The 15400-nt window shown below is 37.9% G+C and overlaps 1 protein-coding gene across 9 annotated transcripts in view; it reads left to right on the forward strand.

The window, feature by feature from the left end:
- The window catches only part of ANKIB1 (ankyrin repeat and IBR domain containing 1), a 158751-nt gene extending 146124 nt beyond the window's left edge, over positions 1 to 12627 (forward strand). For 6 of the 9 annotated variants that reach the window (XM_089917621.1, XM_089917623.1, XM_022585669.2 and 3 more), the window contains 6 exons: positions 303 to 448; positions 1804 to 1982; positions 2820 to 2871; positions 6647 to 6761; positions 9163 to 9296; positions 9652 to 12627. In XM_089917621.1, coding sequence (XP_089773747.1) covers positions 303 to 448; positions 1804 to 1982; positions 2820 to 2871; positions 6647 to 6761; positions 9163 to 9296; positions 9652 to 10392 — 1367 coding nt within the window. In that variant the 3' untranslated portion in view covers positions 10393 to 12627. The remainder of the gene's footprint in view (positions 1 to 302; positions 449 to 1803; positions 1983 to 2819; positions 2872 to 6646; positions 6762 to 9162; positions 9297 to 9651) is intronic. The other 3 variants (XM_022585660.2, XM_022585678.2, XM_089917622.1) reach the window with 3 other exon arrangements.
- The last annotated feature ends 2773 nt before the right edge of the window (positions 12628 to 15400 follow it).

Genomic DNA, 15400 nt, shown 5'->3' on the forward strand with positions numbered 1-15400 from the left:
ACAGGGTGAGAACAGAATCCAGGATCAATGTATGCATTCCTTCATGACTGCCATCAGTATTCCTGGGCTACTGCAGGGTGTGCTCCATTTATAAATGCATACACGTCACCTAAATGCAAAACGTATGAGTGTTTTATGTAGGTTTTTAGTCTAGTTCAAATAAATACTATCATATAGCTACTTCAGTTTCTTCTTAGGGATCCTTGTTCTTTTTTCTTTCTTTTAAGAAAACTTAGCTGTTTAATTTTATAATAGTGTATTTGCAAAAAAAATTTTTTCACTGTGCCTGGTTTACTTTATAGCTGAAGGAGGCTGTCCAGATACCACTTTCATCGAAGATGCAGTTCATGTACTCTTAAAAACTCGACGCATTCTCAAGTGTTCTTATCCATATGGATTTTTCTTAGAACCTAAAAGCACAAAGAAAGAAATTTTTGAACTCATGCAAGTAAGATGTCTTTTTTATTAAATTTAAATGCAGTTACTATGAAAAACAGATTTTCTCCTTTTTCAACCACTTTATAACTAAGGTTTATCTTACTTGAGTGTAATTAATAAACAATTTTGTTTCTGTTTTCAGAATGGTTTTTAAAGGAAAAGTTACCGATAATAAACTGAAATTTTCTTTATGTTTGAATTTGTCACTGTGCAGATTTGAATGAGTTCTGAGCTATGCAAACATTTCCTACCACATTTATTTCTTTTTTCTTCTTTTATTTTATTTATTTACTTTTGGCTCTGTTGGGTCTTCGTTGCTGTGTGTGGGCTTTTTCTAGTTGCTTCGAGCGGAAGCTGCTCTTCGTCCCAGTGCGCGGGCTTCTCACTGCGGTGGCTTCTCTTGTTGCAGAGCTTGGGGTCTAGGCTCGCGGGCTTCAGTAGGTGTGGCTCGCGGGCTCTAAAGCACAGGCTCAGTAGTTGTGGTGCATGGGCTTAGCTGCTCCGCGGCATGTGGGATCTTCCCGGACCAGGGCTCGAACCCATGTCCCCTGCATTGGCAGGCGGATTCTCCACCACTGTGCCGCCAGGGAAGCCCCCACATTTATTTCTTTATTTTAAACTGGTTGAGGTTGAAATCTGGCCTAATTCTGATTATGTAATTAGGCATTTTATCTTCAAAAACGAAACAAACCACATTACATACTAGATAGGAAAGTTGCTATTTGCCAGTTCATTTTAACAGTACAACTGAAAAACTTAAGAGTACTTGAAAAAACAAAACAAAACATGTCAGCAAACTGACATCAGTGTAGCTGACCAGGTTCATTGTACATTCCTCTTTTTTTTTGAAGTCACCAAACTTTCTCCTCTTGCTACTGTTTTTATGTCATCCCTTTGAACTCCCCTCTACTAATTTATATCTTACATTTCCTTCAATGCTGAATATTCATTTTCTCCATGAGGCCTTCCAGACCTAACCCCAAATCACAAAGGTTTTGCCTTGCTTCACATTCCTTCAGCATTTACATATAGTCTGTACCATGTGGTCAGGCACTTACATGTACAATGCCTTGAAATTTATTAGTTCTTTTTCACACAGACAAATTATAAATTTTTTTTATACAGCTGCTATATTATACTCACTACTTCTTTGTATCCATACCAACTACATTACTCTAAATGCCTATTGAATGAATGCTATTTTCCTAAAATGTGCGAAGTAGAAACATATGTGAAATTGGAAGTTATATAAAATTTGGATTAATTTCTGATTTCAAAAGAGTTAGATTTAACCAGACAGACACTGGATTTGCTATTGACTAACCCACTCAACCTATAATTTTTTTTTTCCTCTTCTTAACATAGACAGACTTAGAGATGGTCACTGAAGACCTTGCCCAAAAAGTCAATAGGCCTTACCTTCGCACACCCCGCCACAAGATAATCAAGGCAGCATGCCTTGTACAGCAGAAGAGGCAAGAGTTCCTGGCATCTGTGGCTCGGGGAGTTGCTCCTGCAGACTCACCAGAAGCTCCAAGACGCAGGTGAAAAGGATACACACCATGGAACTCATCCTAACACCAGCCACAAATGCTAGCAGGTTTATTTTTTTCTCCAACTAGGGTTCATATTCCTAAAAGTTACTTATACCTAAAATATGGATAGCTGATAAAAGTATGTTAACTTCTTTTTGGTGTTTTTTTTTCCCCAGTACTATATCTATTTTTTTGTTTTGTTTTGTTTTTCATTGTATAGTTTCTCAGACTAAATTAGGCTAGGTAAATTTCACACTTCAGTGAACTCATAATTCAACAAGTATTCTAACGCATCATTTTGATAGTCAAAAACATCTTATAATGTAGAATTTGGAAGCCTTGCCAAATTGTTATGGTCATATTTGTATTTTTTGGTAAGAAGTTGTAAAGAAATTAGAAATCTGATATTCGTAAAGTTTTTTAAGTGATCCATATTCATCCATTAAAGAGCAGTTGAGTTTTCGTTGTTTTATTTCAGACACTTATACTATTTCTGCCATTATAAATTGAAGCATATTTTCTTATTCATATTAATTATAAGCATTAGAAATTCCTTGGACCTTTATTTTTACATAAACCCCTAAAAATAAAAATAGAAGCAATTGTAAAATACTCTGGTATAGCATGGTGATTTTTAATTTTTCCACCATTTTATACAAACATAAAGCAATGTTGAATTTGAAAGAAAAAATTAAAGAATCATTTAAATTATATTCAGTAGTTGATCTTTGGTTAAGCAAGTTCCAAGCAGAGGAATTAAAAGTAATGTTCAAAGGGCAAGGGTCTGATTGTTTGTACTTTGTAGTACTGATAATAAATCAAATGGTATGTCTAATTTCTTTGTAGCTTTGCTGGTGGAACATGGGATTGGGAATATTTAGGATTTGCATCACCTGAGGTAATTGTTTTGTGCGGGTTTGGTTTGGTTTGGTTAGTTATAATTTTCCTTAGTGCAGTCCTGCTTGCATTTGCACCCTCATCTATTCTAAATATCCTACTGAGATTGTAAGCAATGTTTTTTTCTTTCTTTTATAATAATAATGCCTCAGCAGAGTCTACATTTACCTATTCATTGGATTATCATCACATTATTAAATGCATACCCTCTCTTATTTTTAATTACTGAATAGTCAGAAGGCCAATTTATAGCTTACATTTTTGGAAAATGTCTTTAATTAACAGAAATATTAATTTTATTTATTAGAAATGCATTTCTAGTTGTAATATTGTTTCAATCCGAATTTATTAAAAATCTAAATAGACAATCTTTTTTTTTAAGTTATTGCAACAACCTGTTAGCATTGATTTATAATCAGTTACTAAGGTGGAAACTTGACCTTAGTGTTTATGCAGAAAGAATGCTTTGATAGTTGCTCTCTGCTTCTCTTTAAGATTTTCACACTCTTCTTGTTTTCATTGTTGTTGTTGTTGTTGATATACCATCTTAAAATACTAATACTGCAAATAACATTTGCTGCAAATAGAAATAAGATAAAGTGAAAATCTTAATCACATTGCTATTTTCTGAGATTTAAATTGCCACTGTCACTGTTGAGCCTGATTTTAAATGGTTTTAGCAGTTCTCTCTACCTTCTGGTTCTTTATACAACAGTATACCATTCGACGCTTATATTATGATAACCTTTTAACTTAATTCTTGGAAGGCAGCAGGACAAACTATGAAACCTTTATCATTTATAGTCCATATGTTATCTGCAACTGAAAGACAGTGGAATTGACTATTATCCATAAATGACTGTGGTTTATTTAAATCAGATACTTTCTCTTTTCAGCTGCTAAGGATACTTGCAATCACCTTGGTGGCCTTTTGTATTGGTAGATATATGCAAAACAAGATTTACTTGAGGAAGAGTTTGTACTTAGAGCTCTGATACAGAAATTTTAAATTCACTTAAATTTTTAAAAAAATTTTAATATATTAATGAAATTTCTATTGTAAAACAAATTATGAACCTTTTCTTTACCTGACCCTATGCTTGAATATTTCTATGTAATCGTATAATTTCAGCTTTGGGGAATAGTATGGAAAACTTCCACCTAAAAGGAGGAATAAACAAGCTTCAGTTATCAAAAAAGAATACAAAGATTTCAGTATTTCAAGGTAGAAACACAAGTTAGCAAAAATAAAACCTTTACCAGTATATTCACAGACATGTATGCATCATCTTGTGGCTTCTGGCTCTGAAAATAACTTTAGTAATTTCAAAATATTTCTCTTGAATATTGAGGGTCTGCTAATATGACTAACACCATTTCATTTTGTAAAAATATAGGCAGGCTTTTTACCTCACATGTGAATACTTATAAATAAAATTATTGAGCTCTTGTCCTCTTGGGATTGAAAACTGTGAAATTATAAATAACATTTTTCTTAAATTTATTTTTTACGAGTTAATAAATTTTATAAGGATAATTTAATTCACTTTCAGTTTTCTGTTCTTTAAAGTCTTTGGTACATTGAACACCAAGCTTTTATGTAAACCTTATTGCAGATGTAAAGAATTACCACACAGTATGAACCTTTAAAATTCTGCATGTGTGTGACTATCAAGTATCTGCCAAAATTATATCTATAAAAATTAGCTCTTTGCCTTCATATGGATTCTGAAAAAAATAATGCTGCCCAACTTCAGTAGACTTTTAGGTTGAATTTATATTTTTCATTAAAGTTAATTACATCTTATTCTTTTTAAACTAAATTGAGTGAGTCATTGACAAGCATCAGTATTTGTTTTGTGCCACTTTAAAGGCAGTGGAGCCCAGAGGAAACAGCATGATCGAAAAGTCTAAGGGACACCAGAATTTAAGGTCTAGCCCTATAACTTAAGGTCTACTTAGGCTGTGTCTTCCTTAATTTCTCCTCTTTAAAATGTGGATGGTGATATCTACCCCATGGAAGTTCTGGAAGGATTAAAGCATCTGTTTAAGTCACTAACAAAATTGGTGCTCAATAAATGGTGGCTATTATTATTTATAAAAAAAAAAAAAAACTCCTGGAAGCTTTTTTCCCTATAAATCCTAGAACTTCTCACTCTTCTCTATAGCCTTAACACTCTCAAACCTTTTGGAGTATCCCGACTAAAGCCTTTTCATATGCTTACTTGAAGATCTTAGGAATCCATGGAAATTTTCAGATAAGTTTAATTTTATGAAAACAATTTTTTTAAAGCCTGTTGCATGGTGAGAGAATGCCATTTGAGTTTTTTATCAGAATAATTGTAAATATAACGTTTCTTTTACAGGTTTTTTTAACCACTTAGTTTTCTTCAATTTGGAAATATGTATATTCTATGGTCAGAAATAGTTTATTTAATTCAGAGTAACTTTGTACCATCACCAAGTGTACAAAGTAAACAAATTCTCCCTCAAGATAAATCTTAACTGAAATAACGTTTTCTTGCCATCTTTGTCTGAGAAATGTGGTAGTCCTCAGTGGTCCAGTGAACCATGATGACATATTAACAGTCATCCAGTTTTGGATCATGGGCCTCCAGGAAAAGAGGAAATGGTACCCCAGCTCAGCAGTAAATTTAAAGAACCTGAATAATCTCTCTGGGCACTTGTAGTATCTTACGTTCATTTGTTTCTAACCTGGTAGAATGCCTTCCATTCTTTAATTAGGGTCCAATTGCTTACATAGATGAGGGAGTTTGAATAAATTTAACCAGAGTTGTATGATGTAAAAGTTTTACTGGGGTTTTAAAACTTATTTTCATTTATTCCAGTTACTTTCACAACATAAGCATATTGAATATTCTAGAGTAACCAGATAATCATAAACCTGAATATTTTAGTGTTTATCACTGAAAGAATCTATAACGATTCTCAAAATTAGCCTTTTTATGCTGGTGTCATGCACACTGGACTGTCTTCTAGTCTCTTCTGTCTCTAAAATCTGGAAAAGTGCATTTGTATGCAGATAATAGCAGGTAGGCCCAGGTTCTGCCTCTGGTGATAGCAAACCCACTTTAAACTATTATCACAAATATAAAATAAACTCAGGGACATCTGCCCAAATCTGTGTTCTTCCCGTATGCTAAATAGAAAACACTTCCCCCTGCCTGGGTTGTAGATAACCCCACGTATTAACTAATATAGGAAGGAAGCCAAGTAACATCTTATTTTAAAGGTAACCTCATATTCTTCTTTGATGTGAGTATGGTATGTAGTAGTCCCAAAGAATACAGAATCCAACAATCTAACAAGCACTTAACTGTTAGTGCTTTTCTTTATTTTATCTTTTTCTTTTATTTTCTGTTGCATATATCACAGTCATTTTTTTTAAAACCAGACCTCCAGAGAGGGCCTAACTTTTATTAGTAAAATCATTCTGGTATTAGTTATAATATTAGATAACAAGACCCAGGCATATGAAATAAGGCTCAGTTATGATCTAGCATTGGAGCTTGCAAGTATTCCCAATTTATCCAGACAATTATAATGGCTATTTAAAATTTTTTCTTTTTCCATTTTACCATTTCTGTTTCCTTGGCATGGCAATACCTGCAGTTTCTTTTTCTAAAGCCAAGTGATTTTATAATATGTATATAAAATCACACATTTTTTTCCTAGAAAAAAAGTGTATTGTTTGTTTTATTTGCATTTAAAAATTTGCATGCTCTCCTGTATTTTATAACCTTTGGTTTATGCAGGAATATGCTGAATTTCAGTATCGGAGGAGGCACAGACAACAACGCCGTCGAGGAGATGTGCACAGTATGCTTAGTAATCCTCCAGACCCTGATGAGCCAAGTGAAAGCACTTTAGGTGAGTTCTTGAGTTGGGTTTGTTTTAATCTTAGTTCTCTTGCATTTATTGTTAAAAGTGGCTAATCTAAATATTTGTGAAACAGTTTGTAATTTAGATATACAGTCAACATGCCGATGCTTCTAATGTCACAGGATACAGAAAACCAGGGCGATTAAGAACATGCGCTGTGCAGTTAATGGCTTCCCTTTGTGTCCTTTATCCCATAACTTCTCACATGGACTCTGGCCTTTGTACATCAAGTACAGTCAAAAAAAGATGCTATGTGACTTCTGAGGCTAGGTCACAAAAAGGATATAGTTTCTGCCTTTCTTTCTTTCTTCATCTGGGACACTTACATTTGGGGCCAAGCCAGAATGCTATGAGGAAGCCCAAAGTAACCAATGTGGAGAGATAGTATGGAGAGATCATGTGGAGAGAACTGAGATCCCCTAGCTGGCCCCTTAGCCAGCATCAATTTCACCAGAAAGATACATAGGTGGCAAAAAAAAAAAAGCACTAAAAATGAGACAGGGGTTTCCCTGGTGGCACAGTGGTTGAGAGTCCGCCTGCCGATGCAGGGGACATGGGTTCGTGCCCTGGTCCGGGAAGATCCCACATGCCGCGGAGCGGCTGGGCCCGTGAGCCATGGCCGCTGAGCCTGCACGTCCAGAGCCTGTGCTCCGCAACAGGAGAGGCCGCTGCAGTGAGAGGGCTGCGTACTGCAAAAAAAAAAAAAAAGAGACAAGCTGGGACCTAGGTCCCTTTGCTGAAGTGCTGCAATGCTTGCACCTGGACACACCTCTCTCTGAGCAACAAAATACAAAGAAACTATATGGGACTAAAAATAACTGCGTGCATGTACAGTTGGGACAAATTATGGACAAAAAGAAACAAAAGACCCAAAAACTCAACTGCCACTTCTGAATAGCGGGGAGCAAAAACAGGGTGTTGGGAGCAAAGGCAGGGTACTGCGCATGCCACCTGCACTCAACACCCCCAGAGGGGTGGGCAAAACACCTAAGCCACCCCCCCACACACCACTGGACACACCCCTACCCTCCCCCCATATAAGGAACAAGCTCGCCTCCCCTTGGGGAGCGAGCAAGCAAGGGAACCTGTTGTTTGTTAGGGAACCTGTTGTTTGTTCTCGCTCCCCGCTGCTGCAACAGGGGCCCCAGTAAAGCCTTGACTGGAGGGGGAGGAAAAAAAAGTACATGGGCTGTGGAGTCAGACAGACCTGAGTTCATGACCCCAGCTCTGCTGCATATCAGTGTGAAACTTTAGTCAGGTCACTTACCCTCTCCGAGCTTTGGTCTCCTCATTCTAAAGAAGCAATAATAGGGACCTCCCTGGTGGTCCAGTGGTTAAGAATCCACCTTCTAATGCAGGGGACGTAGGTTTGATCCCTAGCCGGGGAGCTAAGATCCCACATGCCTCGGGGCAACTAAGCCTGCGCACTCTAGAGCCGGCGTGCCACAACTAGAGAGCCTGGGTGCCGCAACTAAGACCTGAGGCAGCCAAAATAAATAAATAAAATATTTTTTAAAAAAAGAAAAAACAATAATAGTATCACTTTGTGGGCTTATTGTGAGCATTAAATGAGATAGTAAGTGTAAAACCCTCAAGTACTAATAGCACCTAGTGAGCACTCAATAAATTGTAGCTGTTGATTACTGTTATTGTGTTCATGAAATATTTTTCTCCTAGCCTCAGTTCTCCTAGCAACATTTTTTTTAATTTCTGGTGTTAAAGACAAATTATATTAATTATCAGCTTTAAATATTAAATTATTAATTGAAAATCTTCAAACTATGGTGTCAGCAGATCATCTTTAATAAATCAGGATCGACAGGCCTCAAGATGGGGCTACTCCTTCTTGCGGTGCACGGGCTTCTCATTGCAGTGGCTTCTCTTGTTGCAGAGCACGGGCTCGAGGCACGCGGGCTCAGTAGTTGTGGCTCACAGGCTCAGTAATTGTGACACATGGGCTTAGTTGCTCTGCGGCATGTAGGATTTTCCCAGACCAGGGATCGAACCTGTGTCCCCTGCATTGGCAGGCGGATAACCACTGCGCCACCAGGGAAGTCCTTCTGTAGTTTTAAGAACTCTGAAAACTAAAACGTCTTTCTTATTGCTTAAGGGGAGAAAAAAAGCACTTGGTAGCACTTGTATTTGTGAATAGAACCATTTATAATGCAAGCAAAAACATTAAGAACGATCATGGATTTGAAGTAATAGTGTTAGATATATATTGCTGTTTATGATGAGACAAATATGGATGAGAAATCTCTGAAAGATTAAGTGAACTTGTGAACACAGGTTTTCACCAGCACTCAAAGAGAAATCATCAATTTAAATAAAAAGATGTATGAGATCTTGTATGACTAAATTATCTCTGGCACCACTTGCTTTGAAACAGATATCCCGGAAGGTGGCGGTGGCCACAGGCCTGGCACCTCCGTGGTAAGTTCTGCGTCTATGAGCGCACTGCACAGCTCTTCTCTGCACGACTACACCCCCGCCAGTCACTCTGAGAACCAGGACTCTCTTCAGGTAGCCTTTCTGGGCAGCCTCGTTGCCCCTGCTTTTGCTCTTTCTCTGTTTAGCCTGGCTTCCTATTTTTACTTCTGTTGCTTTCCTTTTCCTTCCTTCCATTCTAAAATCTTTGCTTCAGAGATGTACTATAGGGAAAGATTCTTCTGTTTCAGATTTACCTTAAGTAAATTTTTTTCCCTTTAGCATCCACAAGGAGAAAATTAAAATAAGATTTGAGTAGGTCAGATAATTCTTCTGTATAAATAGAGGTACTATTAATTATCTGTTTGGTAAAAGAACAGTGGTAGACCTCACTGGGTTCAATCATTTTTCCTTTTAAATTTTAAAGTAATTTTACTTTCTGTTGCCTCAGGCTCTGAGTTCCTTGGATGAAGATGATCCCAATATACTTCTTGCAATACAGTTATCTCTGCAAGAATCTGGGCTAGCCATCAATGAAGAAAATAGAGACTTTCTCAGTAATGAAGCATCATTAGGAGCGATAGGCACCTCTTTACCTTCCAGGCTGGACTCCGTCCCCAGGAACACAGATAGCCCTCGGGCTGCGTTGAGCAGTTCTGAGCTGTTGGAACTTGGTAACAGCCTCATGAGACTAGGAGCAGAAAGTGACCCATTTTCAACTGACACCCTGAGTTCACACCCTCTCAGTGAGGTGAGAAGTGAATTCTATCCCTCATCCAGTGACCCTGACTCAGCTGGCCAGGACGCCAACATCAATGACAATCTTCTTGGCAATATTATGGCTTGGTTTCATGACATGAATCCTCAGAGTATCGCCCTGATTCCTCCAGCAGCTACAGAAATCAGTGCAGATTCCCAGCTCCCCCGTGTCAAAGATGAGTCAGAAGGTGTGAGGGATGTGGAACTGATGCTGCCAGAAGATTCAGTGTTTGAAGATTCTGTGGTCAGTGAAGGTAGAGGAACCCAAATCGAAGAAGAAAATCCTTTGGAAGGAAACGTTCTGGCTGGGGAAACAGCATCTCAAGCTGGCGACAGTGGTAATGAGGCAGCCAACAAGGGGGATGGTTCTGATGTTTCAAGTCAAACACCTCAAACCTCAAGTGACTGGCCTGAACAAGTACATTTAGTGTGAGCTGCACACCTCGGGGCTCTAAATCAATTGCAGGTACAGATGGTATGCTAGTGGAATATGCTTTATAGAGATTTGATCCACTTAATTCCAACTAATTATAAACCACTGACATTAGAATTAAATACAAAGGAGTTCCCTTGAATGGTAGCTTCATTTCTGATTTTAACCTTACAGGGAATTAATTTCTTTTGTATTTAATTGGATAGCTTTTCCCCTTTTTGCTGACGAACAGAAGAGTGGGAGAGAGAAACACAAATGAAATAAATAGGTTAGATTCCACATTTTAAGAAAATGCAGTCCTCTGTTTAGCCTAAGGTCAGCAATACTTAAATTGAACATTTAAATTAAAGGCTTACTCTCCAGTCCTTGGGTGGTTTTTCCTTTTTAAAAGAATAAAAGTTTTCTTCATTTTAGAAGTTATTTTGGACAGATCTAATAACATTTCATTCCTCAATTTCTTTGTGCTCTTCCGTAATTTTCTTTCTTCCTTTTTGTCTGAGCAGTGTGAATTGAGGTATCCAAGGCTTCTCTTTAGTGCAGCATCTACCACAGTGTAATTCATTTTAATTTTCACATGAATCAAAGATCTCTTTTCATGTCTATTTATAGTCCACTTGTGCCAAACTCTGACTCGTGCGCTAACAAGGCGTTCAGGTGTGCGGTGTCCTGGAGGGCTCCAGAGCAGTCTCAGCCTTCTCAGAAGTAAAAGGTGCCACTCGGTAGCAATGATATTCCAGAATTTAATGGGCTTTTGTTGCCATGGAGACTGCATTTAAATAAATGTAGCCTGTAGCTTAAGTTAACAAAATCTAATGCTGCTGTTAAATACAGTTTATTTTAATATTAAAGTACAGTTGATTAGCAACAGCGGTGCTGTATTTTAAGAGACACTTTATTGGAAGTGCAATCATAGTTCTTTGTTTTCACAATTTTACAGTGCATTCTAATTACTAATGGGTGCAATTACTTTTAATGGTAAGTGTTTTATAAAATAGAAAAAAAGTGGAGTTTTCATGAGTTATAGTAAATCCCACAATTATTAAAAAACTCAGTAAAACATCCTGCGCAACATGTTACCGTGCCTTTGCCTAACCTAAATGGATAGTTGCCAGTTAAGTAAGTAATTCAGATTTCAGTGTCTCTTCCGAAGTAACTATGCTGTGTGAATTGCAAAGACCTCCATAAAACCACCCATGGCCTTGCCTTTACAGTAAATATAACAACTAAATGTTCAATCAGTTTGTTTGCCTAAATCGCAAATGCTGACGTGTTTGTTGTATTGCACAATACTCATTTGCTGTGTGATTACTGTTTAGTGTTGAAAAAAATCAACTTCCTAGTTATCAGTGTCTTACTGTGAAGAAAATACTGGTCCTAGTTGTAATTAAGATACAATGGTACAGTGTGTAATTAAAACTAGAATAAACTGTTGGAATGGCTGTTTTACTTACATATTATCAAAACTAGCGTAACATAAGCAAAATAGATACGGTAATACTCCATTTAATGTTTTGCCAGATTCTTATCAGAAATCTACAGATACCAAAATTTCAGTACCAAGTTTGTACAGGCAAGTCCTGGGCTGGGTAAAAGGTTATATTAGTATTGATATCCACATGAGTTGTAATTGTGGTTTTCGATTACTTTTTTTCCCAAACCCCGCTTTTGAAATTTTCTTGTACTTTAAACCATATGGCTCAGACATTATATTAGAGTATTTAATATTCCCCTGTTCCCTTAGGATAAACTGTGTGGGAATTGCTCCTATGCCATGGATATCAGAAGTCCACATTAGTTTTTATATCCCCAATTATCAGAAACACTGATATCAATCCCTTTTAAAATTAGTTGGGGAAAATATTAGGTTTGTCTGCAGTGTATTACTGTATATTAAACTGAAATAGTCCATTAAAGGATTTTTTTACAAATTTATTTTGGATTGAAAATATCAAGACCAATCAGTTTTTAGATCAAGTTTTAATTTTTCAATAGAAAGAGTCTTTGTATCACATTGAGGCGCCTTGCAAAGCTGCAGTAAGGTGAGAAGGAGTGCCCTGTGTGCAGACAGTATAGCCGTGGGTTCTGGTTCCTCTCACTTGTGCAGTATCCTGTGTTTCTGTGGTGTTCTCTCCTGAGCATGAAAACGATCATTATCCAATTTGTATTTCCTTGGTACATATTTTAAAAACATAGTCATTGACTTTACAATTCGCAAATAAAGTTTGGCAAAGCCTATTTTGTAAACAAGTTAATTTTATAATGTAAAAAAAAAAATTACTCTAACCTTGACTTGTTATTTGCACTTTCATAGTCTATACTTGATACATTCCCACTTTATATACAGTAGGATTCTACAAACGTGTAGATGTTTAGCCAAATGAATGCTGTTAATAATATGTAAAATTCTTTGATTAAACATTTATTACTTAAACTACTTCACTTTTGTCTCATTACATTATAGACTTTGTTTAACCAAGTCAGGAAGCTGATCTTTTTCAAGTTAAATTTCCTCCAGTATGATGGGATTGATATGGTTCTTACATGTAATAGATCAATTCCTAATATTTTTTACACTAGCCCACTTACTGAGCATTTTATACCCCAGAGATAAGTCCAAAACATTGCATGACAATGCGTTAAAACACTGTGACTTCAACAATCATTATTTTTTATCACTGTAGATTTCAGAAGAAAAGTGTTGTGATTTTTCCTTGAAATCTCTAATAGAAACATACAGAAAAATAGAATTTTAAGATATTTTGCGAAATTGCTTAGGATAGGAAAATTTCTTATGCCATATGAATAGAAATGCCTACTTCTCAATCATTTTGTTATTTGTTCCCATCTGAGTTATTACAACAGCCCTCGGCATCTGTACTTCAATGTGCGCAGGCACAAGTTCCAGGCCACCGGCTGGTGCTTCACAGGATGTGCCCGTGATAACCACCAAGAGTTGTAGTCTTATTTGTGCCTTTCATTGTGTGGATCTCAAGCTTAGCTCCAATGTCCGTATGCATGTTTATTGCAGCCACTGATCTCATTTTTCTTCCCTTTTTAGTCCTCAAATATTGTTGCTTACCTATTATGAATTAAAATCAGAGACTTATTGAAGTTTGGTCATAATTTTAAAAGTTATAGTTAGTAAATCACTAAAGAGTAAAATCTTGGAATCTAAATATTACATGATAATACAAATTTGGGTTTTTTTTTTCTTTTTTTTTAAGGCTGAAACAAAAACTCCATAGGAGAAAAGTGTTCATGTGCTTGGCTCTTGGGCTGAGTAGTAGTATCTCAGCCCTGGACTATGGGCATAGTTCCTAGGTCATCACCTTAGCAACAGTATGTTACTGCCTTGTCAATCATTATCCCCTTCTCTCTAGAATAGATTTCTTTATAGAAAGATGTAAGCGGCTCTTTCTACATTATTACATGACTGTCATTATTTTAGGAACTGGGAGTAGTCATACTTCTTAAAGAAAGATGGACCAGAAAAGTTTCCCAAATGTAGCTCTCTGTTGCACTTAGGACTGACAGGTGGCTGACAAACTTAGTGATGGCGAAACTTTTGAAGAAATTCTTCTTCTTTTGTCTTTAAAACTGTAATTTGAAAATATTCCTGATCAGACTATATATCATCTCTTAGCCAGCCGTTGCATAATGGCCTAGCCTGCACGAGGCATCAGTTTACAGACAGGCTGAGAGAGATATTCATGAAGGAGTAAAGAAAATACAATATAGAGAAGGATAGTTATTAGATGAGACAGTCCAGTCCTCCTGGGCTTCTTATGTGCTTGCTCAGGGTGCTAAGACTGCAAGCCCTGACAAGAGTTTTGCCTGGACCACTCCTCAGGATTTATGTAGTAAGCTTGAGGACAAGGAGCAGGCTTGCTGTCGACGCGTTGGATTCCTCACATTGTTCCACGGCTGCGACACAAACCCCCTGCACACTTGGCATTCATCTAGGCCCATTGTGTTGCCCCTGTGGAACTGGGGACTTGAGGAACTGGCACAAGTATGCTGACATGCATTCTGCATGCTGTGCCCTGAGTGATAAAGGTCTTTGCCTCTGACCCAGGGTCTTGTGTCTTCTGTCAGCATCCACAAAACTCTGACAGGCTAACTTACTGGATAAAATCAAATCCCAGACCTGACAATTTTGGCAGCGAGGAATGGAATGCTGAAAGAGACATGATTTTGTAGAAGAGGAACCGTTGGGCCACGTTTGAGAATATAAGACTCCCTGGAATCTGTCTGGTAGTGAATGCTCTCACTCAAGAGATAGCTAAGAGGTGGGGGAAGGATAAGGGCTCTCGCTGTCCTACCTTTTACTGAACAGGAGTTGAGCTAATGTTTACAGGCTTAACGAAAAGAAGTAGGGTTGAAACAAGCTGTCCTGTGGGAATGGTGCCTTGATTGTTGCTAACTCCTGCAGGCAGACAGGAAGGAAAGTTTTCATGACAAAACAGCAATTCTTGTGGCCCTACCTGAAAGGCAGTACGGCTGTGGCTGCTGAATCAGGGAGCCCCCAGATGTGAACTAAACGGCATCAGCAGTAAGAACCGTGCTCTTTGATTGAGAGCTTTGAGTGGACCAAAAACATGAGAAGTTCATGTGGTTGGGCTACAAGCAGTCCAGCACTGTTCAGATGCAAAAGTGACTGCAAAGCCTTGCCCACAAGTGCAGATCAGGCTACCCTTATGCCCTGGCCCATGACCCCTGACCCCTGACGGCAGTGAGGATGTGAGGATGAAGCGCTGGGTGCAGGAGGGACAGAAGGTGCCAAGGACTCCAGGTAATTGCGGAGGTGTATGTGGGGAAGAAAGAAGCCCGTGGGCCCTGTTCTCTCTGCATGTTGTCATGCGTCACCACTGTTGTAGAAGAAGTATTTGCGCCAGTGTTCAGGCACTGGCCCTGGAGCGAGGGGCTAAGGGGGGAGAACAGGCCAACAAGTGTTCTCCCCACAGACCTGCCTCCCCCATCTCTTGGGCTCCTTACCCTCTCAGCTGAG

The sequence above is a fragment of the Delphinapterus leucas genome, chromosome 9 (assembly GCF_059928025.1).
Source record: "Delphinapterus leucas isolate spDelLeu-1000000601 "Yukka" chromosome 9, BTC_Dleu_Yukka2, whole genome shotgun sequence".
NCBI lineage: Eukaryota > Metazoa > Chordata > Mammalia > Artiodactyla > Monodontidae > Delphinapterus > Delphinapterus leucas.